This window comes from Athene cunicularia (genome assembly GCF_003259725.1).
Source record: "Athene cunicularia isolate RWA chromosome 6 unlocalized genomic scaffold, athCun1 chr6_part1, whole genome shotgun sequence".
NCBI lineage: Eukaryota > Metazoa > Chordata > Aves > Strigiformes > Strigidae > Athene > Athene cunicularia.
In genome coordinates this window covers 9,054,626-9,081,297 of record NW_020799105.1, presented here as the reverse complement: position 1 = coordinate 9,081,297, position 26,672 = coordinate 9,054,626, and the positions used below count along the sequence as shown (strand labels likewise).

General features: G+C 34.0%; 1 protein-coding gene across 2 annotated transcripts in view; it reads right to left on the bottom strand.

Moving 5' to 3' along the window:
• The window catches only part of IDE (insulin degrading enzyme), a 62,474-nt gene that overhangs the window by 33,815 nt on the left and 1,987 nt on the right, over window positions 1-26,672 (bottom strand). For both annotated transcript variants that reach the window (XM_026851106.1, XM_026851107.1), the window contains exons 3-12: window positions 25,929-26,098; window positions 22,634-22,756; window positions 19,091-19,203; window positions 18,519-18,681; window positions 17,791-17,883; window positions 17,151-17,242; window positions 15,436-15,516; window positions 12,416-12,519; window positions 2,283-2,385; window positions 1,185-1,307 (exon numbers count right to left, since the gene is read on the bottom strand). In XM_026851106.1, coding sequence (XP_026706907.1) covers window positions 1,185-1,307; window positions 2,283-2,385; window positions 12,416-12,519; window positions 15,436-15,516; window positions 17,151-17,242; window positions 17,791-17,883; window positions 18,519-18,681; window positions 19,091-19,203; window positions 22,634-22,756; window positions 25,929-26,098 — 1,165 coding nt within the window. The remainder of the gene's footprint in view (window positions 1-1,184; window positions 1,308-2,282; window positions 2,386-12,415; window positions 12,520-15,435; window positions 15,517-17,150; window positions 17,243-17,790; window positions 17,884-18,518; window positions 18,682-19,090; window positions 19,204-22,633; window positions 22,757-25,928; window positions 26,099-26,672) is intronic.

Here is a 26,672-nt window from a genome sequence, read left to right as displayed (position 1 = left end):
GAAAAATTGCTTTTTTTGTACACCTAATCTCTGTTGATTTAATTCTTGCAATGTGGGGTCAAATGTCAGGGACCACCAAAAGGAAAATGACATGTAACTGGGACAACAGGGGAAAAAAATAAAGGAGATGCAGGCATAGATGTCTATTTCATCAAGTACAAAAGATTAAAAACATTTTCCCTCAGAAAATGTATTTTAAAGGGAAAGGAAAAACTAAAAGCAAAACCATTTCTAAAGCAATGATGACTTAAAGCAAAGCTTTTGCGTGGATCAATTGCCTAGATGCTACAGAGACACTGAAGGACCATCAAGTTTATGTAGTAAACCAATTAATGTTACTTAATAGAGCTGTAGTATGTGTGTCCCTGCTGAGGTTTAGGGTTTCAGTTCAGGATGAACATAAACAATGCTCAAAGTCCTCTTCTGTTAATAATACTGCTTCAAGTATATACCTAAAATGCCCTGGGCAGAACAAATACGTTTTCCTGAAGGATGTCTTTACATTGAGTTAGACTTATATTAATCTAGTGTGCAAAAAGTACTCCTGAATTGAGTATTCAAGCTGGAGCAAAACATGTAATTGCAGAAGACTTCTATTTATCCGCCAATTAAGCCTAGAACAGAGACAAGCATTAGCAAAGACAACTATGCTTTAGAGAAGTAAATTTTAGGCAGTCAGAAAAACTGAGATTTACTAAACATATTGAGATTATTAAATAATGCTTCCAGGAGAATGGAGAGTGATGTTTACTTATGTGTTTACATGTCTGTCTCCCTTTTCCCATGCAACCACAAGCTTTTCCCATACACAGTTACAAAAGAATAACCAGTCTTGTCTACAGTCCCAACTTACTGAACACTGTCCAATAAAAAAGAGTGGCAGTCACCCTTCTGCTGAATAAACAGTTTTAATACTATTTCTATCAATTATTAACATGCTTTCAAAAGGGCAAAGAGAGTTTAAGTTGTTTGCAAATTTATTTTTGTAGGAACTCAAAAATTCATAATCTGAAGTTTAGCAAGAATTAACTTTTTACTATCTTTCTAGCAATATATTTAAATTTTGTACTTTTTTTGTTTATTATACTTTGGAATACGACATCATCTGTATTTTTAAAAACACAAAGGAATTAACTACTAACTTCTCAGTAGGTTAGCTAGCAAACAGAACAAAAATAACTTACCTTGACAAGGGCAGGGTATTGTGTCGCATCTTTTTCCAATGGCAAAATCTCAAAGTTAGTAGGAATGAACTCATTTTTCATTGGAAGCCTGAATTTACCATTTAAGTCAGCATTTTGCCATTTCTAGATAAACAGAAGGAACAATTAGACTAAGTAGAATTTCTGCTTAATTAATGTATCTATACTTATTTATTTTATGCTGTAACAAAAGATTTTAAAATGTGTTCCATTAGCTTATGTATAAATACTATTAAGATAGCAGGGAAAGAGAGAAATATCTGGGAAACCAAGCTGGAGTAAGCTATCAGCAGGATAAAGTGCTCTAAGGAGGAAGACAAAAGATAAAAAATAATTTGAAAACTTTTATAGTAGAGTGGAAGGTGATTTTATGTCTCATCTCTTCCATTACTGTGAACTCTGAATGAAGGTACTAAACTAAATCCATAAGCAAAAATTCTAATCAAGAACATAGGTATGAACAAGCTAAAGGAAGTGAAGTATTCCTATGCAATGTCTGTTCAAAGCATGCTTGGCAGCTCCAGTTTAGTTCTAGGGTGTATTTCACAGCTATCTCTTCTTCTAAGAATAGATCAATACAAGTTTCAATTAAGATCTGCCCACCTCATTTGTTGGAGTTTTGATTTTTAGAAGCTCATTTGTCAAAAGATACTAATTTTCTAAGTTGCAAAAATCAATTTTAGAAATAGTTACATATAGCAGTTGTAAAAAGATTCCTTTCTTAAAAACAGATTAGCTCATTAACATTTAATAGAGTCTTTTAAGTTTTCAAAAGTTAATGCTTACATTTTTAAGTAACCACTCCATATTATGGATCTTTCACAACAAAAATGGTATAATATTCTCTGTACTTAACAAGGTTTAAAACCATTAAAATGTAACTGTCTTACGTAGTAAGTATTTGAAGTCTAAAGACTAACATAAGATCCTTACTTCTCATAATATTAAACAAGACTCATTGTACAATTTTTATGCTATGTAGAGCAGCAGATTTGTTCTCTTCAACTAAATGAAAAATTAGACAAAGAATTTACCACTGTCACTTGCAGATGTTAGAATATATTAAAAATATTAACATGCCTTAATAACGTCATCAGAAATTGCTTCTTGCTTGTACTGTGTTCCATACCAGTCTTCCGTTCGATCAGTTTTTCCTTCAAAAGACTTGGAAACGATTGCAACTCTGAAAACAATGAGACAAAGCACTTTGGCATGAATGTGCCTGAGAAAAGACTGAGAAATTATTCAGAGCACTATTTCTGTTCCATCACTAGAATGCATGTATTTCTGGAAATGGTCTCTGGACATTTGGATAGCAAGTGTGTGTATAGTGAACTGCACAGCAAGGTTAACCATGAAATCAAGTTATCAGCATCATTTAATTTTACTGTTTTTCTAAAATGTTACAACCTAGAGTTACAAACAATTACTGCTGCATGTAATTTCTACTTTTTAAGACCTTGTCTGTGTTCCAGAAAACACAGAAAGCAGTCTATATGCAATCAGAAACATAAATGACAGAATCACAGAATATCTCAAGTTGGAAGGGACCCATAAGGATCACTGGTTTCAACTCCCGGCTTCTTGCAGGACTACCTAAATCATATGACCAAGAACATAATCCAGATGCTCCTCAAGCTAAAGAATACACCTAAATAAGAGGAAATCCAGAATAAAGAAAATTACAAACTTAGCAGTATTTTTTCAGTAGTCTTTATAATGTGAATAAAGAAAACTCCTTTAATTCTTTTTAACAACATACAACATAAAAGAGTATGCAGTGGAAATAAGTAGCTACCTTTAAGAGTAAAAATATGTTTCAAATGGTCAAAAAAGGTAACAATTAGAACATAGTCCATATTCTATATATATTTAACAATCCCTAGATGCCAACGAACTTCATCAAATCTTGTGCAGATGGCTAAAATGCACATTAAAACATCAAAATATATATGTGGTGTTCTTTTTAATGACAATATCTTAAGGCCAGGAACATTCTGTTGTGTATTTCTAATATGCATGGCAAAGCAGGGTGTAAATCTAAACAGGCATATGGATGTGCCTCAAACTTTTCAAATTATTAGTAATTTAATCTGTGCACTGCAGTTTGAGTAAAAGGAGAAGGCTCAGGGGTAAATCGCTAACATTAGATGCATTTAAATAAATTACAAGTGCATTTCAGAATCACACAGGACTGTAAAGACACGTTCTCTAGCAACAGATTCAAACACTGAAGCAGGACTTTCATTACAGACTGTCTAATTTTGAGACAATATTTTAAATCATACCCACTAAACAGGGACAACCAAATCACACATTTAAGAGATGCAGATTTCCTCTGGGTTGAGGAAAGGAGAAATTTTTACTCCCATCTTTGAAAGAACCACATGATTAGCATGAACAGGTACACATATACATATACACAAAACAACCCCTGCTCCTCTGCAAAAGTTATGCAATATCCAAAGCAAAATGAGAATATTAATCTTCAAGAGATACATTGTTTCATCTCTCATTGCAAATGCCAAAAGAAATGGCTAACAATTTTATAATTACTTCATATAAGGCTGTTTCATATTTGTTTGCATGTTACATCTATTTCATTTTTTATACAAAAGGAACAATACTAAATAAATATTCAGCAAATAACTAATCCCTTTAACCCTTGAGAATATTTGTTATTGCAACACAGTAGACACTAGCTCAGTCAAAAAGGTGAAATCTAATAGAGATATTGTTGTTTACATTAAACTCAGCCATAGAAATATTCTATTATGTTTTGCATTTTAACTTGGACAGCTGGTGAGCAAAAGCTCAATCACGTACAGATGAAGTTGCTAAGAGACTATAAAAAACAGTCTATTAGAGCTTTAGAGCAATCACCAGGCCTTTCCTTCCATTAAATAAAAAAGAAGAAAAAAAAAGAATAGCCTCAAACTAAAAGATTATCCTGATAAAATTTCAATAATCATGTGGTCCGAGCAGCAAAACAGAGGTGTTTAATGCTATAATAGACATTCCCTCCTTCTACCCTTCTCCAACGTATGGATGCTCAAACAGTAGTAACAATACAAGCACCCAAACATGTGCTGTAGGAACATACTAAAATTAAAAGAGCTAAAAATAATTCTGTCTGCTCAATTTATAGAAAATGAAATTGTGGAAATCAGCATTGCAATTCTTCAAGCAGTTCTGCTTCAAGGGATCCTCCTGCCCTCCCTACACCCCAAATCACTACTGGAATAATTGCTTACGTTTTGAGCTCTCAGAAACACACTCGCAACCACACGAAACAAACCAAAAGGCATTTCATCTGCCTGAGACTTACAACCTAAACCAAGATACAAGCACCAACAGCAACGAACACCAGGACAGAAGAGGGGAAAAGAAACACCACAGTTAGAAATATAATGCCATGCAGTTATTTAAATATATCAAAATGCACCTTTAAAGTTACCATCTATGTAATATTATTTTTGCATTTCATTTCTGTGGTGTTCTGTATAACACTATGAATCTCCACATGGTTTAAAACAGTGTTGAAATGCACTGGAAAAGCCAGACAGGCAATCTTTAATAAGACCTGCTTGTAGCATACTTAAACTCAACCAGTGCAATTAGGCTTCAGAGCCATTCATGAACAGGGAACACAGCTCGAACTATAAATGCAGTTTACTTCCACATGCACATTCTTGCACATGCAAACTGTTGTAGTCCTCAGTTACAGCCGATTAACAAAACCAAGCACAATTTCTATAATGTCATACGTATTTACTAGATACCATCTTGTTTTTCACTCTTCTGAAGCCTAAAATGAAGCAACAAGTGACTGATCCACAGAAAAGTATTATTTAGTAAGAGAATGTGTGCTTTAATATTAATGTACTTCCAAGAAAGATTATCAACTATTATATTCCAAATTTATGTAACAAAGCTCAAGCTTCTAAGGGTGAAAAAGTAAAAGACTTTGAGACCACAGTGTTTGTGATATTAGTAACAGACATGTCAAAGCAAATTTGTTGCAAAAAGAGAATTTATACTTAAAAAGGAATTGCTTTTTTTAGAAATTAATTTAAACTTTGTCTTCCAAATTATGATACTGGCAAACCAAAGAAAAAAAATTACACTTATTCAAATGCAGAAAATAACATGACTGAGACAAAACCACCAAAAGTCTAGGTTTGTTTATAACTTCCTCCAAAACCACCAGTAAAAATGATGTGAGGAAATATAGGCTATTCAAAGCTACTTCCACTCAAATCTCATTAGAAAACAGAGAGAAAACTATATGCAGAAATGTTGCTGGGGAGCAGCATTCTAATAATTCTGCAGAAACACAAGTTATTTGTTAGGGTTCAATAAAACTAAGTCTCTACACACACTGTGGTTTGTGGGGGGAAATAAGGGAAAAAATTGTGATTTTCAAAATCTTTACTCAGATACGATGCAATTAAAAAATAAACATATACATTCCGTATTTGTACATGTTTATCATCACAGATGAGAAACACTGACTGCAGTGAATTAACTGTTTGCTCAGTATCTGAAATACCAGCCCTTAGTAATATCTGTATCAACATTTTTTGGCATTCATTTTCTTTTCCTTCCCTCTAGGATAGTACTAGCACTGCACTTCAGATATCAAGAGAGGAAAAAAGTCCACTAACTATCCAGGGGAAAACGTTCTGTAGTTGCTTAATCTGATGAGTCACTAGCTTCTTAAATTTTAATATGAGCATTTATTCTGCAGATGATGAGGGGAAAAAATTGTGCTGAAAATTATGGGAAAATTACATTTTTCAGCTAAGACTGTGACACATGCCAAGTCTACTCCCTTCACAGATGGCTGGCAGAACCCAAGCAGTTTGAACAAGTAAAAATGATACATCTTAAAAAGGTTTCTCTTTTAGGGAAATGAAGCCACTAAATGCAACAAGTAGTGTGTGAAGGTGAGAGGGGGGAGGAGAATATGAAAACTTCCTGTTATGGTTCAGTCAAACAGAAGTACATATGGATACTTGCTGCCATCTGTGAGTATGGATAATTTTCCATACTTCTTAAAAACACAGTTTGTTAAGAAAATAACAGTCAAAAAGCTAAACTTTCTTAAATGACATTGAACAGCAGTCTCTAACTACCCCAGTACAGACATGCCAAGAAAAGTCCTAGTGTAGGTGAATTTCAACAGGGTTATGAAAAGGAAATTATAAATAAAACCATAACACAAAGGAAAAATGCAAATCAGTGGAAACTAAACCATTGCAAGACACAATTTATGCAAGGCATAAAAATAATAAATAAATAAATAAATAAACCACAGGAAAAAAACCCACAGGCAAAGTTAGGATGATGTGGCGCACACTAATTCTTTCATGAAAAGGAAGAACAGAAATGTAAACATGATAACCAGCACACATATAGACATTTAAAAGCACGTCCACAGTTTTTTATTAGTATACACAATTTGCTCAAGTAAAGATAAAAGAAGGAAGCGAGCTACTGGATTGATAGTTTACTACATGCATATAGATACAGATGTAATTAGAGGAAAAAAAAAAAAAAGTAAAACACAAGGGGATTCCTTTATTAGCATCTATAATCTCTACTCATTCTTTCAAGAGAGCCTACTAAAATGCAAATCCACAGTGGCTTTCTCAAATCTTTGTAACATACCATAAAATCACTTCTAGTAATATTTAACTAAGGTTCTCCCCTCAATATTTTATTTTGCCAGCAATTTAAAATATTATTCCTTGTTATATTTTACTATACTTCGAAGTATCTTGAGATTAAAAAATTCCTAGTTCACTTAATTCTACTTTCTAATTTCAAAAGATAAGTGCTTAAAATGTGTCTAAAAAGAATACAGTATTATATACAAGTTAATATCTTGTTTCAATCACATGAAAATAGGGAAGTTAATTAGCTCAGATCTTTAAACACCTGCTACCCTGAATAAAATAGAAAGGACACATCTGAGAAAAAAATCAGCTTGCACTTTTATCATAGAAGCTACACAACTATAATTTTTGAGACTATACTGAAAAAATACATCATTTAGGGAAGCAGGGAAAAGCAATAAAACACTTAAATTTGGTTTGATATTCTGTGTTTCTTTTTTGTAAGTTATAGTTTTGTAGAAGACAGTCTAAACAAAGAGAACTAAGACATGAATGTACAGCTGTTATGGCAATAGCAAACACTAGCATGATTTTAGTCTACACATAATAAGCAATACATTTATCATTACTATGACCACATACCATTCAAAGTATGCCTGCTGCTACATCATTACAGGCCTCCTGCAGGCCTCATTTGATCCATGTTAGAGTATCAGGGCTTTGCTGAATACTGCTGTTAGAACTGCATTTAACCAGTCTTTGCTCACTCTTTCGTTTGTACTCACTTATATTTAAGCCTTAACAGGACAGCTGTAGGCATAGCTGTGGGTATTTAAGCTTCAGATAACTAAACTACTTATATTTACTACCTTTAAGCCCCACTAAAATCTCTGCAGCAAAAAGAATACATAATTTTTTAACAATAAACTGTAGAGGTCATAAAACCAGGTATATTCCACTTTGTAAAGTCCCTTTATCTCCCAATATTTAACTTTTTAATTCAAATGCTTAAAATTACATAATTATTATAATCTATTTCTTAAACCAGGTAAAGTGAAGAGACAATGTGGTTAGTCCTGAGGGAAGATTAAATGCAACATATTTCTTCCGGCGTCCAAAAAGAAAGCACAGTAACAACAAGCTAGAAGAAAGCAGGGCAACACCTAAGTCACATAAAGCCCAAGATTACATGGAGACCCACACACACAGAAGTTACTAAATGACCATCCCTCTCCCATCACAAGCTTTCTTGATTCAAGTCACCGTGCCACCATCACTCATCCATTATGAAAACTCTGAGACCTTCTTGCATGCATATTCTATCACATTTAGTTTCCAAAACATGCCCACCACTGTGCCTCTCCAGTCTAAATGTACTACCACTTGCTACTTGAAGTCATATACAGCATTCAAACCAGGCTGAATTTGAAAAGCTGAGATGAAACAACTGTCTCCATTATCTGAAGGATCAATGCTTCCCAGTTGCTTCAAATATTAAAGCTGATCATTTTCAGTTGGTATTTGCTCTAGATATGTTCCATCTTGAAAAAAAATCCTTTTTTACTTAAAATTAATCCACAATTACCAAAGTCTAGAGAATGTTCCTATCTCCAGCAAGTTGCTTTGTCAAATGCAAGACAACTGATGGAACCCTACAAAATCACTATAAATAACATACAGTAGTAAACATATACTAGTAAACAATCATCTTTGGTTCCTAACGTTTTAAATAAGTTACAGCTAAATTCCATGTCTTTTTAGAATGACTTTTTTTCTCTCTATAATAAGATTCTTGCTCATCTTGCTCTTTTTTTTTAACCAAGGACAAAAAAGCAATGCAGAATTGCAACTGCAAGTGCAACTATGGGCTTATATTAACTAAAAGAGCATTGTGAAACAGCTGTTTACTATGTATTTGAAAAAAGCACACCATATAACATTCTGAGTTCTTCTAAAAATTGTCACCACTATTCTCATGCTTCTGACCACATTCTATGGACTTGAATTTTCTCCCTCTGCCTGTAATCCCTACACTTTCCTTTCTCACACTAATAACTTTTGAACAAGGTTAATTATGGCTATTTTATGCTGAAGTACTATCAACTGGAAGGGAGTGGCAGAAGGCTGGCATAGCCAACAACAAGAGTAACACAGAAAACATGAATCTGTGGCACCCAGCAACATCTGATAAGCTTAAAGTCCATAAATGTATTTACATATATTAACTTCCTCAAGCAATTTTTAAGAATTTAAGCAAGCAGATGCTTTGGAAGTTCTCTGGCTAATAACAAAGGTCCACTTTACATTATGAGAGGTATCCTTCCCTAAGATAATACTGACTGTTTTCTTGCAACGTTGAGCCACGTTTTAAAGCTATGTGAAGCTGTAATAAACATCAGATCTGATCAAGCACCTGTAGCTTGTTTATTAAATCACTATAAAACAAATGGTTTTGCTTGCAAGCAATTCTAAAACCAGTTAAAAGTTCAAATTCATGTGGAAGTTGGTTAAGCTTTCTTCAAAGAAATAATTATATATTCTCTTAGTTACTAAAAACAATCTTTATGTTAAAGGTAAACTCTTACGTAAAATTTCAAGAAGTTGGGCAATAGATCAGCATAAAAATACATTCAAAATAGAAGTATTTAACACAACAGGAAGGAGAACCTGGAAATTTTCTTTATTGTTTGTTCAAAATATGATCTCTCGAAATATTCAAGCTTCAGTTGCAGTATCCTACACAGATTACACATAGATGCACACCCACACACAAAGATTTAGGCCCTTCTTTAAAGGGCATTAATTACTATGGCAACTACTGTCACTGACATAGGCAGCTCCATTTATTTTATCATTGCTTGTCTACCCCTAGAAACACTAGAACCCCGTGACATTTACAAATACAGTTCATAATCCAATTTTATCCTACTTTATCCAATAATTATCTGAAATTTACTGTCTTTCTAAAATCAAGTAACATGCATTTTAAACTAAAGGAATACACAAGACAGATTTTGTCATAAAAACAAATATAATGAAGATTCCTGCTCAAACTTTTATGTAATTCCCAGTAACTTCAGAAGACTGAAACACATACTAGAAACTCTAGAAATGCATGAATGCATGCCTCACTGTCCTTCTGTATCCAACACTGAAAATGTCACTGTGGAACATATTCAGAAACAGAAACCACCCCCACCCCATCCCCCAATCATTATTTTTTGTATTATATACCTGGCTTCCAAACCACTGATAACTAGGTGTTCAACTGATACAGAGAATCACAAGCAAGAGCTTGTTTCTGTGTTTTCATACATTTTAATAATATATCTACACCACCAAATTAATATTACATTTTATTAAAATATACACAAAAGATATAACCAAATTGCAAAAAAATAAAAATGCAGACTCCAAAGTGCTAGTATAATTGTTGTGCATGCCATCTTCTAGTAATTAAGCTTGTACCACATTATAAATACACATAAATATATAAACAAATTTACATATTGTCCTACTGAATCTCTGCCTTGAACAATGCACAGAACAATTAAGAAACAGTTATTCAGTATTTTACATTATTTGCTCAATGCATGACCTTCTCTTTACAATATTTACCTCTATCTCTAAATAAACAGAATTACTGAAGTGTCCTTTCTACAGCACTCAGTGTTACAGGAACTAATTTCATATTTAAAATAACCCAAGAGACATTATTTTCAGAGATAGAAAGCAAAGGAATATAGATATCCACAAAGGTATACAGTACCCATTCATTTTAGATGCTCATTTTAAGACAACTTTTTTTTTAATTCTTTGCATTGCATGGTACCTCGCAGATTAAAATAGCAAAGCTTCTTTTGAGTTGCTTGTGGATTCAGCCACTCAGCAATCCCTCTATTTAGGCCTTAAGATCTTAGGCGTACTCTAAAAAACTAAAAAGGAATGAGTAATTGCTGGCTTGCTGTGAAAAGTCTGGTTTAGGAGCTTGTCTGGTGCCATTGAGAAAGCTTAAGACAAAGCAAAGGAGTTCAGTTCTCCTGGGCAGCATTTAACAGTCTTAACCTTGAATCTCGACTTTCCTCTTTCTGCATATTCCTGTTACACTCATTACACACCCTCCAACTACATTGCTAGGTCAGGCAGAGTAATACATGGTACTGGCAGCTTATGGTGTAATTACAGAACATTTCTATTCTGTAAGAACTGAAACAGAAGGGGGCGGAGAAGAAAAGCATAAATCTGCAGAGTGTAAAAAAACCAGCAAGACTTGGTAAACTTTAGTTTCTTTGCCCTTTGTAGACTACACTGCACTCCGTCTGCACAAGCTTTTCTGCTCAGTTCCTCCAAGTTTGGTCCCATTAGTTCTGCTGCTGTCCAACCTCAGGTTCCTTGTCTCACACCTCTTCTCTTTGCCCTGTTTTTGTGATTCAGGAATCTCCTTGCTAAGCTTGACATAATCTTTTCTTCTAGACTTACTCTCTTACCTCCACTCTGCCTACTAGTCCCAATTCCTATCCTCCTCTCATTTTTTTGTCCAACCTGCACTTAACCATCCACAGCATTTCCACTAGTCAGCCTCTCTATCCCCCTTGACTGACATACTAGTTTCCCCACAGCTACCAACAACCCCCCCCTTAAATTACCCCCGATGACTCCTTTGCTAGCTCTGTTGTCCCAGGTTCTTCCTCCCTTTATTAACCATTTGCCAGCACTTCCTCCTCCTCAATTAATATGCCTTTTTTTTCACCTGTCCTCATTTTCTTCTCTGTGGCTTCCAGATTCCTTCACTTGTAAATCATCTCAGCAAGTACTATTTCCCTCATCCTGCTCACACTATTATTGTTCTTTTGACCTCCCTTTTCTATCCTGCTTGGATGACAACAGAAGATCCTTAAAAGCACAAGAAAGAGAGGCTTCCCTTTTTCCTTTCACCATCTTGTCTGACCAATTACTAAGCCCTGAAAATTTTACTGCAGCACACTCACTCTGCAAAAAAAGCACATGTGCAGTGCAGTCATGCTCACATCAAAGAGGTGCTCTGGAAATCTAAGGGATTTTAGCAGCTAAAGACACGGCTATTTCTACACACATAAATTGATATTTTTCAGAGGGTATGCTAATCTGCACGAAGTGTTGTAGCTCTCCATAGAGAAAACAACATATATAGAGCAGATAAAAGCCATCCTCTTAAGAGATTTCCAGACCTAGCTCAAATTTATGAATACTACAGCATTCCACATAAAATGTCCCAAGAATTTAGTAAGGCAGGATAATTTTACTAGGCTTTTTCTCAGTACCAGTTGAGCTATTCTGAGCAAGTATCTTCCCAAAAACTATTTCAGTCTGAGGAAGATATCCTGCATAGAAAGGACTAAAAGGACGTTTCTGTCCAAACAGGAAGAGTTGCATGCACTTCAGAGTGCTTGTTTTCAATGGAAAGCAGAGACATTAACACACAGAACAACTAATTATTTTTCAGTGACATTTACTTTGGAGCTGTAAGAGACACCTAAGAAATTGTGTTTCCATTAGTTCATCTGCTTTCTTAAAGCGGTTGGTTAAAACACAAGTTATTGCAGTTTAACTTACCGAACATTTTCTGGTCTCAATTTATCCAGCACCATTTCTATTAAATCAGGCCTGAATTCTTCAAGCAAATACTCAGCTGCCAATACTTCTTCTATAGGATAATACTAAAAAAACAAAGCCCAGAAACACATAGATGTATTAAACAAAAACTAAGCATGAAGAAACTACTGTTTTGTAAAGGAAATACAAGTGTATATTTCTGGTCACTAAATCTGTAATACCTCGGCAATTTCAAATTAGAAGTGCATAGATGTCTTTAAATCTTTCTCTTTAAACAAAATGGAGTAGTACTCTATGTAATAATTTCTCCTATATTAGGTAGTTTTATATATTGTGTATTACCATTCTTTTCTGTTGAATACTTTATGTTTCAATATAAAAAAATCACCCATCTTTAAACACTGCTTTGAACTAACTAAAGTAAAAATAACATGGTAAATGCTGACCCCTGCAGGATATTTTTAAAGATAAAAGAACACCAAGTACTCACTGGAGTGCATTTGAGAAAAACAAAACATAACAAAAGAAGGAAAGAAAAAAAAAAAAACACAAAACAACCCATACACCAAAATCCAACCACCACTAAGATTTTTTTGATTCTTTAAGAATTCAATTTTTGTTTATAGTATTTAAAGGAAAGTTTATTTCAATTATATAAAAACATAATACAAATTTCCACCATTTTAATACAAACATTTTTTTTATTCAGAATCAAACTGAAATTCTCTTAAGGTACACTGCAACTTAAGAAGAAAACCAATTAAAATTTAAAAATGATTAGTGTTGTTGACAGGATAACTCTGTTGATAAACATCTGTTTACCAAGGGAAAAATACAAGGTGACCTAAGCACCAAGTACTTCCAGTTTGCCATACAAGTGTAATCCTTTTGACCAGAATTGTTATAAAATGGCATTCTAAATTGCATACATTATACAAAAAACTACAGTGGAACGACTTCCAGAGCAGAGTAACTCACACAAAGAATTTTGGAAAAGAAAAAGGGCTGAAGGGGGTGGGTGGGCTGGAAACCAAGAAAAGTGACCCAAACAAGTGCTATAAAAAATTCAGATGTGAATGTTAAAGATCCAAAATTTGAAAGGTCTTGTCCAGAAGATTCATTGTACACTGAAGAATATTCATTTAACTACATTCTTCATAAACAGCTAAACAGAGTAAGTAACTTGAAGGAGAGATCTTATGTAACCTAAGCACTTCTAATCTGAAAGTACCAAAGCAATACAGATGTAGTGACCAAAAGTCTACAATTTATTTCCTTTACAAACACAGGCCACAGTCTGCCCACCAACAGGAACTAAACGTAAAATTTATTTGATTGCTTTGTTATTTTTGTATTGCCTGAGCAGGCAGGTTGGACAAGATGACCTCCAGAAGTCCAGTCCAACCTCAACCATTTTGATTCTGTGATTACTTTTCATCAAGGTCAGAAAATAACATAAGTAAAATAAAACAAACTAAACCAATCTAGATACACCAATCAGATTAAATTGAAATTTTTAAAATGATACAATTAAGGAGACAAAGCAAAACAAAAGAAAAAGGGCACTACCAACTGGGGAACAAAACCTGGAAAACATCAAGCCTACACATGACAAATATGAAATATAATTTGACAGCAAGACCTTAGTGTTGACTTCTCAGACCAACACAATTGTGCTTTAAAGATGAACTTTTGCTTTGTGGAATAAACAGGGGTTTTTAAATCCTTTTGGTAAATATGTCACAACTTATGACATGACATGACATTTACTCATGCTAACTCATACAGAGGTTCTTCTCCGAGTTAAAAAAAGCAACTAGTATTCATAAGCACATGAAATCACCAAACAACAGTTCTATCTTGGTTAATTCAAAGCATAAACTTAGTATGACTCAGAGGCAATAAAGAGACCTAGAAAAGTGGGGGGTTTTTATTAGCATTTAAGCAACTAATAGCAGAATCAGAATTACCATTCATACTGCAAAGCACAGCAAAAGAAAAGCAGTGGGAACAAAAAAGTCCTGAATCAATACCCTGCTCTTTGGAACACTGCTGGCAACTTCCTGGCCTGATTCTTGGACACAGCAATTGTAATCAGGAATGATCCAACAAATATACACCACTGAAAGACTGTTACAGAAGTCAGAAGTCCATTTGTTAAAGAGATTTCATGCATTTGACAGAAGAGACAGTAGCCCAAATAGGAGCTCCTTTAAATATCCATTTAAATGTCTTCAGTTAAGTCTAATGCTTTTTGTAAACAGAAAGACAATTCTAAAATTAAAGATCATTATTTTAGAGTTTAATGTATAAAGGTATAGGAACATTAACAGGAATTCCTGCAAAGAAACCAAAAATGCCACTGAGTAGACATTAGCTGTGCAATGGAGAATGGCTGCAGTGTATAGAATTGCATGAGTTTCACTAAACAAAAAAATCCCACATAAATCATCCTTTAGTGCAAAATGAGGGAACTGAATGTTGCAAAAAGTATGAAGACTAAGTATGAGCTACACTATGATTCTTTCAGTACTGATATGTAATCACACTTGTAGAGTCAAATATTTCTAATTTGCGATCTCAATACAAACATTTCTGCTTGCTTCAGTATTTCAACATTGCTAACTATGGAAGCATTTAGAAACAGTGCTTGTGTTTATGATAAAATATTATTTCTCTAATATTTCCCTAGAGAACATTTAACTATTAGGTAGACACAGAATGACAAGGTACATATTTCTTAATACTGAAACAGATCAAATAGCAACTCCAGTCACTGTAAAGTCAATTCTACCAAGTACAGAAGTATAAAATGGTAAGAGTTAAAGAAATGTGACTTACTGACTGCCAAAACTTAAAATCTGTGCAGCATGATATTAGCTTCCTAAGCTCATGAAGCGCAAAGGACCTTTGCAAATACCTGTATTTATTAAGAGTATAAAAACTCATACTGCTAAATGATTACCATATTGTAAAAAAACCCCAAAAAATGAACAAACAAAAAACCCACACACACTTACATGCAACATTCCTCCAAGCTTTGATGTATAGCCTCGTGGTCGTTCTTTATCTTTAAATCTGAAAGCCACAGCATTTAGATCCTAGGAAACAATGTAGGAAGGGTTGAAAAGCATGTATTAGAGACTATTTTAAGAATAATTATTGGCTACTCAATTCTTTTATAATGTAAGAAAAGGGAATTTTGTTGTAGCTATTTTATAGTAGTTAGGTACCTAACACGACAGTTTTCAGTAATATTCAAGTTGTTCAAAACTCACAAGTAATTTTGGGTAGTCTCACAATGTGAAGTGTTATACAAGTCTTCTAAGTCCTGTTTGTAGCAAGAGATCTGTTCCATAATTCAAATATTTAAATTTGCTGATAATTTGAAAACACACCAACTTCGATACAACCAATACATAGCATTCCAGTGCAGTGTTCATTGTATGTTAATGAACTAAAGCTTTTCCCTCTTCTTTTTTTGTTCCTTTTGTTCAGTTACCCAAAAGGTAAGTTTAGAGACAGAACAAGTGTGTTTCTTTAGGCTGTCTTAGCCACAGTAATGGAAAACATCATTCTTAGAGTACAATGGCAAGGGTGAATCAGAGATCTAAGACTATAAAGACAATAGAAAGGACAGTCCATCCTTCTATGAAACCATGCAAAGTCTGGTTAATTCAACAATTCAGCTGAAAATAAACTCTCAAGAGATTCTTTTCCAACTAGCTTGCCAGCTCTTCTAACTCAACTCACAGCCTCAGGAGTGCTAGGGCTAATACAAGAGGAGCAAGGGAAAGACAAAAGGATGAGATGAGAGGATGGAACTACCTCTTTCAAACCTTGTATTTGCTTACGATGTCAGTGAAACAATTCCATTGGGACTTCTAGCAGAGGGTAAAAAGATTTCTACAGATATACAGTATCAAAATGCACAAAACAAAGTTAACATATCTGCAGAATTTCTACTCTAAAAGAAGAGATTCAACAGTTCTCACCAAATAAAGCTAAATTCTACTCTAAAAGAAGAGATTCAACAGTTCTCACCAAATAAAGCTAAGATGGAACAAGAAATCTTTACCCAAGTATTTGTTGGGAACCAATGAGACTATATATAAATCTAATACTGGTTTTATTTCACACAGTCACTGAGAAATGCAGTACTATTTACTTCTAATAGGATACTTTACATTTTTGCTCTGTGCACAAAGAACAATACAGACTTAGAAGAAGCATGATCAGTTCAGCAAAGACAAGTGTAAGCCAAAATACTCCATGAAGTTTTAGTTCACCTCTCAAAAAGGTAAGAGAACAAAACAGCAGATTACATGCCCTAGTGCCTTTACAATCCCAACTATACAATTTGATACGTGAAGGAAGAGAGGAGTAGAGTAACAGCCATTTCAATTTCCAATTCAATGTCACCCCTCACTTCAGTGAAGACTAAGGAAGGTTATGCAAAATCCTTGCAGACAGAGTAAGATACTTCTTCCTCCGCCTCCATTATGCTAACATAAAATGCCAACTCACAGCTCTGTAAGAGCATTTCACATATACTTTAAGACAATATATTCTGAAAGTACTCGTCATTTCTGTCACGTTGCACCTTTAAAATTAATAAACTTAATTACCATGCGATTATTATAGGGTATTTCCACAGCCAAGGAATCTGTTTCTACTTACAATCCAAATTTGTAAAAATACAATCACTGCATATTTCAAGTACCAATCACTGTACCTTGCACTCTTGGAAAACCCATTCTTGAGGTCCTTCTGTACGTAGTTTTTGAATATACTGAAACATGTGTAAAATAATATCTTCAACGTGCACTGGAAAGAAAAAAATACTTGCTTAATAATTCACTTGGTTCTGCACAAAGAAAAAATTCTGATGAACACAAATATGTAAGGTTTTATTTTTAATTACACACTGATAAGGTATTTAAGTACATATGCAATCCCACTGGCAAAGTTAAACATGTTTTTCCCAGACATGAATTTAAGTAAGTGTTTCTGTCCCCATCTAATTCTAAGAGCCGCACTGAACATGTCTTATGTTAAGACACTGATTTATAATATAATTTAACTCAGGTCCAAATAACATGAGTAAGTAGCATACAAAGGTTCTGACAGTTTTTCTTTTAAAGAAACTTACTTTAAGATATTTAATGAAATACTTCAATATAACCTCAAATAAGTTTATTTCTTATGTTAGATGAAGTGTGCTAGCATACTGAAAGGATCCAAACACAGAAGAATAATCAGTTAATTTCAATAAATTGGCTTTCAAGCTATAAACACATTTAGTCTCTTTGGATACAAACACAAACCCAGCAGATCAGAAATAACATGGAATGCAGACATAGAGCTTCACTTACAAAGTCCTTCCTCTGTCAAGTCTACATTAATGATGAAAAACATGAAACCTCTAGCACCTTCCTTCTGTCCTCCAACAAGAGTATTTACCCATCCTGTGAAATCAAAAAGAAAATCTATTACATAAACATATCTGTTACAATTCATGCAACCTTTTGTATGCTTCAGCAACATTAAGTTCTACTTTTTTTTTTTTTTAACATTTTGACCACTTGACCCGTTCTCCTTCTGTTCCTTAATGCCTACAGCAACAGTGCAAGTCACAACTCAGACCTACGTGATTTTGTGCTTAGGATAATATGGCAAACTCAAGATCATTTGATCACTGGGCAATTTATTTCTGCTTGGAACACAGTAATATAAAGAAAAATAGAAAAAGACACACTCTTGGAGTCTTCCAGACATTAAGAGACCTGACTGACAGTAGTCTCTAAGTCAGTGACAGAATAGATACAAGACCATTATGTCAAATTTCATATAACTCTCTAAATAGGAGTAGATAAAAGGGGAGTGAAAGATCTAATACCTTCAGTAGTCAGAGCGCCTATTATTTATTTACTTTTACCCATCATAGAAACAAAAATAAGGCACAAAATCACAACTCAAATTGCTCAAACAGTTGGGGACTTTAGATTTAACATACAGAGGTCAATTTTAAGTGAAACATAGCTAAGCTTTAAAAAAATGTGTAATAAATAATTTTTTAATTATTTACCTTCAAAGGACTTACCTTTGGCTTTAAGCTCTGATAAAAGACTCCCCGGGCCTTCATGCCCGATCAGGTGACCAAGGTAATGGCCAGGGTTTGATTTATAGTACTTCTGAAGGTCTGGTATAGGAAATGTGACATAAAGATTTCTAATGTCCTTAATGGGTACCACTTTGTAAAGTTGCTGAGGGAGGAAAATAAACAAGGAGATCCATGAACAAAAGAAAACTCTCATTACTTTACTCATCTCAGGAACACTTATAATGTTTCCTTCACACACACACATTTTATTACAAACATATCCACAAAATATCAAAAGTAAAGGTATGTAAAACCTAGGGCAACACTTTAGCTATTCGTGATGTGAAGAAAAAGAGAATTAATTATCTCTCAGTTACTTACAGCTACAGCCAAATGTACAACCTTTACTAGAAACTCAGCATGGAAAGGTGGGTGGAAAATTAAGAAAGAAATATGGAACTTAACAGGGACACTGATACAGAAGTAGTGAAGTGCAAGAGGTATTACTGAAACATACAAAAAAAATCATTTAAGGTAAACATTTGTGATGGAAGATGTACCTCTATACATACCCGGAGATGTTCTTCTTGGAAAGGATGTTCAGGAAACTCTGGTATAGGGACATTTTTATTCTCTACTTCTGAAAATAACTTTACCACTAAGCGAGTCAGCTCATCCAAGGATTCTATAATAAAGAAACGTTAGAAAAAGCATAATCATTACCTGAAGCTTCTGGCAAATTTGGATTTTGTATATTCTGTGGGGGAGACATAAGTGACACAGAGAAGGAGCTGTAATGGTATTGATGATTATTAATTTCAGAAAGGAAATCTATATTAATAAAATTTTGAACTATAACATGCCATAAGCACCATGCTTATTAAAGGAAGGCTTCAACCATGATTAAAAATAAATCCCGTAACTGAAAAAAAAAAAAAAAAAAAAAAAAAAAAATCTTTAAATTTTACTACTTAGTCTAAGCTGGAACTGAAGAAAAGACACATCAGATATTGAACATTAACAAAAATAAATATTCCACAAGAAGCTTAAGGGGCATGAAAATACAGCTGCAAATTTTCCAGAGTGGAAGCATCTTTGCCAAAACTTGGATTTTCTTCAGTCTCGGCTCACCTCCAGTACTTCACACACACTGAACCAGGGTCATCTGTCCTCAGCGCCCCAAAATTTCATACACATCCATGACCTGTTTAAGCACTTCTACTTTTACATCTATTCTAGCTTCAGCCTGCAACTAGCACTCTCAAAAAACGAAAGACCATTTGCAGAAAGAATTTGATGTTGTGCACAAATTTACCTAAACTGACCTATACAGTTTCTGTTTAAATACTGACTTCAAAACAGCTATCTGCTTAAAGAAATGCATTTTGGAGCACTTCTGAAAGTGAAAATAAGTAACACTCATTCATCAGGTTTTTTAGCATATGCCTTTCTATGGTGGGTGTTGAAGAAAAAACTAGGCGTTTCCTGTATGTCTCCAAGTACAACCTTAATCCTCAAAAGATTTCAAAAAACGGTCACCTTGTTAGTCAAAACAATCCTAGTTGGATTTAGAAAGCAGAATCTTTTCTGCCCAACATATTGTGCTCCTACACTACATAGAGAAAACCATGCAGGGAAAAAAACACTAATGCAAACCAAGATGTGTCATTGTATAATAAAATTTTGTGAACTGCAATAATTCTGTTAAGCACCACTATTCTGTATCAATGTCAGCAAAATACACATTCATTTAAGCTTTCCAACTACAGTAAGGGTTTTCTTTAGGACAGATTTCCAGTTGCCAGGGTGATTCTTACTGAATAAGTTTCCATTTAAGTCTGTATGTGATCTGCTATACTAAAGCTCTTCTATGATTACTTGGTGAATTTTGCTTTTGATTAGATAAAAAAATTAACTTCAATTCATTACTTAATTTCAGCAAACTTCTTAATATTTATTACTATTTACTAGAGAAATTATATTCTGATTCCCCCACCACTTTTTACTGACACATATGTTTATTTGCTTTACATTACATACAAAAAGTGGTGGGAAAATGAGAGAATTACTAGGCGGCACATAGCTTTAGACATCCATTTATTTCAGAATGCACAGGAGTAGAGAGATCATGGAGGACTTGCAGTGTGGAACTCAACATAGTTTTATGTTTTAGAATTTCTAACTATTTGTTTATGTATTAATTAGCAGTACTGCTACATTGATAGCAAGGTATTTCAGCAAAGCATTTATGGAATAATGCTAACAAGGTTTGGTTTCTGCAGTTTGTTTTTTGTGGGTGAAGCTCCCTGAAAATAATAAAAAAAAAAAAAAAAAAAAAAAAAAAAAAAAAAAAAAAAAAAAAAAAAAAGTGGAACTTGTGAATTTTAAATCAGTCACTAATATAAATTCTTCCAGAAAGCAATTGCATAATTCTCCAGCTTGAACAAATAACAGAGTGAAAAAAGGTATGTGTTTTTTCAGGAAAAAACAGATGCAACTTTTGTCCAAACAGCACCGCACTATTACAGTGACAATCAGTCAATCAGTTAATTATGACAAATAAGGGTGGTTGTACAGCATTTTGTATACAAGCAAACTAACAAAAAGCCTGAGAGCTGCCTTTCAAAATTTTATTTATTTTGTAAGACTGAAAGGAAAAATCCCAAAGATCAATGTTTCAAAGGCTCCTAATTTTTCTAAATACTGAACTATTTACAAGGGTAACTCACACTGAAATTTGACTGTGGAAAATGACTAGTAAAACTTAGTCCTAAATTCAGGATTTTAAACAGGAGTAATTTTTGTATTTTGTAGTAAAAAAATACATCTATGCAAACTGCAATGTTGGAAAGGTTAACAGATTTGAAGACTATTTTCTACAGTATCTGTCCTGGAATATTGTCTGTTCAGTAAAGAACTAAGGATGCCTAGAAAACTTGAAAACAGAACTGCTGAATGAGGAAGAAAATTTTAATTCAATCGTATTAAACTCTGTTCAACATCTATTCACCTTCAATTAATAAGTAAATATTTTAAAATATATTTTATTTTGCTCAGGTAAAATAAACAGAAGAAAAAATGCAAATGGGGAAGCATCTCTTTCAAATAGCAATAAAAAAAATTCACAATATTAAAAAAAGTATTTACAAGATATCTTCATCAATATTTTACAGTGCTTACTTGCAAAGTTTCCACTGCTACCAGGAGAATAAGTAAGGCATTTCCACACATGACATACATTAAGCCCTACTGGTATTACCTACTACTAACACATCAGATACCCTACCTTTAAAAAAATTTTTTTGAAAAATCTAATACATTTTACTGTTCAGCTGGCAACAGCAAAAAGAAAACAAACATCATTCACCATATTCTAATCAATGTGGTGTTACATCAGGTGAGATATAATAATAAATGGAATTGAAAGGAATTAGGGAGCTTGGAACTGATTCAGTATGTTAATCAGCTTCATACTTGGTAAAGTTGTAAAGAAAGATTTCACTTTTGCTAATGAGTTCTATTCCATTTATACTTGCCATCTGAGCATTACTGTAAAACACCATAAAATACTAGTCTGCCAGCATATTTTTAAAAAAGCAAACAGTTTTCAACACACTGTTATTAAGTTTTTGGCAAACCTATGTAAAATATCATCTCAACTGTGGAAGAGTTTAAGCAGTTGGAACCTCTGTTAATTCAGAAGTAAACTAAAGTAAAGGCTTTTTATCTAAATGTTAGGTTAGGGTTATCCTTTGATAATATATAAAATTTTGTAGCGGAAGGATAAGTCTAACATATGAAAACAGTATCAAAAGCCCTCCCAACATCTGAAACCAGACACGCATCGGTCTTCATAAGACAAACATACAATGACAGCAACTGGTGACTTGATAATGGATTTAAAATCTTCATCTTATTTTTTCTATTGTAAGCTTATAAACAAATTTATACACTGCAAGTTGCTTTGGAGACCACTAAACAAAAAATTATATTTGGTCAGTCTCCACAAGTTTCACTATTTTCCCTTTCTGTAGATTTTCACACTTGCATACACTTCATTTTCTTCAAGCATAAATACATGCAAAGTTTTACTCAGCCAACAGAACAAAACTCACCTCTTCCTAAGACACAAATAGCCATTAAATTTGATGAATAATAAGTAGAATGAAACTTTAATAGCTCTTGTCTTACATCTATTCCTTCTTTGGTTGGTCTAGTTTCCAGTGTGAGTTTGTTCCCTGTAACATAAAAAAAACCCTTAACAGTAGTTGATATTTATGAATTTACAAATCAAAAAGAAAAAAATATAAATTAATAAATCTGCTTTCCTCCAGATGAGTGGTGATTTTAAAAATAATTACTGTGCACAATAAGTAAACTGGAGCAATACTGTCTCAGCTTATCAAAGACAATAAATACTCTCAATCTGCACATTCCTAAATGACTGAGGATGTTTTAGTCTTCCAAATTAATCTTTTTAATTTGAATGTGTTATTTCAAGTCAATGCAAGTAAGCACAGGCTCTAATTAAGAAGAAAAAGGTTTTTCTTTGCCACAATTGGAGTAGGTTTTACTCCATATACACACTCCTGTCATAGGAATCACTGTGTGAAATTATTTGTGGCATTGTGCACCACAAATTACAGCCTTGTATATTAAATTACATAAATAATTTCTAACTTTAAAACATGATTTGTAAATTGTGACAGTTCAGCTTCTGCTTCACAAAGAGCTGAGCTGTTGCTGCAGTAGAGGAACACTAGACACAACTCTCCCTGAATAAGCCCATAAGTAGAAGATATCAAACTTTCTCCATTAAGTTATCCTCCTGTTAAATAGTGCAATCTTTACATCAAGCTTTCAATAATTTACTCTAAAGACATATTCTACATTTATTATCGAAGCAGAACTTGTGTTTAGTAAAGGTAAGAACTCAAAATAACAGAAACATTAAGAGTCTATGAAGAGCACACTGGATTTTAATCAACTTCACTTTCCACTACTACATAAACATGTGAAATGGTCAACAAAATCTACACACCATAACTGCAAACTAATACTTTATCTTTGAACTTTGAGATCAGCAACTCCCTTAAGCCATAAACAGATCAGGTACAGAGAGAGCAAGGGATAAGGAGGAAGAATAAGGCAAGAAAACACAGCACAAGCTGACTTGTGTGTTTGTAGGAAAAACAGCAAGAAAGAAATGACAAGGAAAGCATGCCTGCTATGCATATATGCCCAGTGCACAAATCCAGTCACAGATCTAATACAAATCAATGAGGCAAAATTATCTACATAAGTATATTGTCCAGATGTTTTGTGATTATATATAATTACAACAGTCAACAAATCATCATAGAGGCTGCATGATTTAATTTTCAAAGTTTACTTATGAGTGAAAGCAAGGATTCTTAATGATACCTAAAAAGGATAATTAGGGTATTATGTTTAAAATACTTTTTCTATATTCCCTACCATCTTCACACAAATGAAATGCAGAAGTTTTAGATATCCTACTGTGTTTATTCCTGCAGAATCAATAGAGGTAATACCAAAACCAACACACACACACTCCCACACAAGAGAAACACAGCTTTAGTTCAGCAAATGTGCTGTTACAGTACTGGAGTACACTAAGATACAACAGTCGGCAAACACCTTGGTGAAGTAGGAAAATGGACACTAGACAGTGCAAAAGTGCCCAGGGAACCTGATACTGTTGAGAGTACTGATGGAGAAGAATTACCATCACAGGCATTAATTCAGGGAGATGAGTGTAGGGTATCTGGGGACAAAATGCACATTCTAACAAAAAAAATATGTAAGATTGAGGTACATTTGTTTCTCTGGACATACAAAGAGTAATAGAAGATTTGCTGGCAAAACAGGCTGCACAGCAACAAGGAGTGACATGAAACATCGAATGAAGCCAGCCATTTCTGTATTCTGCTAGACTAAAATCTCAGCTGGTCAAGAGGAAAACAGTAAGAACAATACCAACTGCAATTATCATGAAAACTGTATTACAGTTGTCATCTCTTCAGGTAAATAAAAACCAAAGCTGGGCTCTACATCTGCAAAGTCAGATCTACAGGTAGGGTATGTGCTATTTCAGAATCAGAGCCTAATCTAAGAAGTCGTCAGTGTGACCCTTGCTACTGAATTTGAGCACATTTCAGGTATTCTCCCCCTGAAAACATTTCACTTGTGTCAGCTATAAATCCTTCTTACATCGTAGAAAACTATTTCTGCAACTTTCACTTATGTTTTCTGAGTGCTATATAAAAATTAAATAATCTCTTCAGTAGCAGAGATTACAGAACATATATTGGATGCTTGCCTACCTATCAATACGTAGTTCCCAAATTTATTTTCAGATTTACCTGTTTGGAGAATGCTATTAGTGTTTCCCTGTTTCTGACTGCCTCTCTTTGCTGGTGAACAGAGCAATACATGCTCTTGTAGCAGCTGACTACCAGCTCCTTAACTATGCCCTCCATCAACAGGTGCAAAAATAATCTTCTCTTTCTCAAGACAATGGAAGAAACCAGCCTAATCCTATTATCTACCCTCCCATCATCCTACTGTACCCAATATCTGCCTAAACTATTCATCCAGTAAACTCACCTAGTCACAAAACACATTCATGCTCAAGGATTAAACGATGAAGTGCATGAATTAATAGCCCTGTTACTTCAATAGTTTCAAAAATAAATTCATGTAGAAAATAACTTCCGTGAAAAAAAAAAAAAACCAACACGTGGTTTTGAATGTAACTATGGAATCTTACTTTAATGCTTTTTAAATTGAGGTTTTGGGGTGTTTTAAATTATTACTAAGCAGTCTGTGAATAATAAAGCCTGAAACAGCCATAAGATTGGTAATTCTCCAAGACTGTTTTATCTATCCATCTACTACTGTTGCATTTTATGCTTAAGATTTTGCTTTTATATTCTTACTCAGTAATTTTCATGTTACTTTGCTCATCTTTCTGATTTGACCTAGTCACTGTCATCTAGTCCTAATGCAACACTAGTTAGCAAAAAGAGCATGTGGCTAACAACAATTTAAACACAGTTGAGTCACTTTGTTTTGCACAAAGACTTAACAGTACCAAATTATTACAAATCTAGTAATTAGAAAATGGCATTCACTGCAGTAATTATCAGAATCATAAAGGATGCTTCATCACTGTACTGCAAGTCTTGGAGCACTCTGTTTCCTATGTTTTTGTCTAGCTCTGTTTGGTCTATGATGTGGAAAATGTAATAAAGCACCATAATAAACATGTATGGAGAGGGGAAAAAAGGGAATTGTTGCAGTATGTCCTTAACAATTTTATATAAACAATAATACTATGCATGTTACCCAGAACTCCAATGGATAGATAATTATATTCTCACAAACCTGTTCCAAATTTACTGAAGGGATGATTGGGGTTTCCAGTAGCCTTCTCCAATTGAAACAACCTCCAGGCATCATTCATCAGATTCTTTTCGTGCTCAGAATCAACAGCATTCACTTCCCTGTCTTTGCAGCTTTCATCAAATAAAGGGCACAGGAAAAACTGGGCAAATCTAAACAGAAAAATTTTAATTCAAGTCAAAAGTACTTTACATAAATGGTAAGAGAAAAATATGAAGCTTGGTAGCTCCTAAAACCAGCTGAATATATATTTTTTTTTAATGCAGAACTTAGAAATTCTGTAACAGTTTTGACACTGATTCACAATATTTCTCAATTTCTTTATCTAAAACACAGACAACAACATATTAATCACATAAGGTACTACAAGGGTCAAGGCCCTTGTATCAGAATTCATACACTGAAAATTTCTATTGTTTTGAAGTTTAGCTGCAAGAGGGTCTTAATCACACAAATCAAATCAGTCTTGTCAGACATCCAGAGAAAATTCACTCTATCTCACTGACTACACATCTTTCAATTTCTGTCCCCTCCCACAAAAAGCAGGGAATTCAGTGAGTTTCCTTTACTAAAGGCATCCCAATATATGTATAGACTTCATCCTTCTGCTATCAGTGAAATAAGGCCCTATGGGATGCATAGTATTTGATTATGCAGTTGAGCATTTCCACAATGTGTAAGTTCACAATCATATTCTCTGCCCCACATTTCCAGAAAAATTCAGTG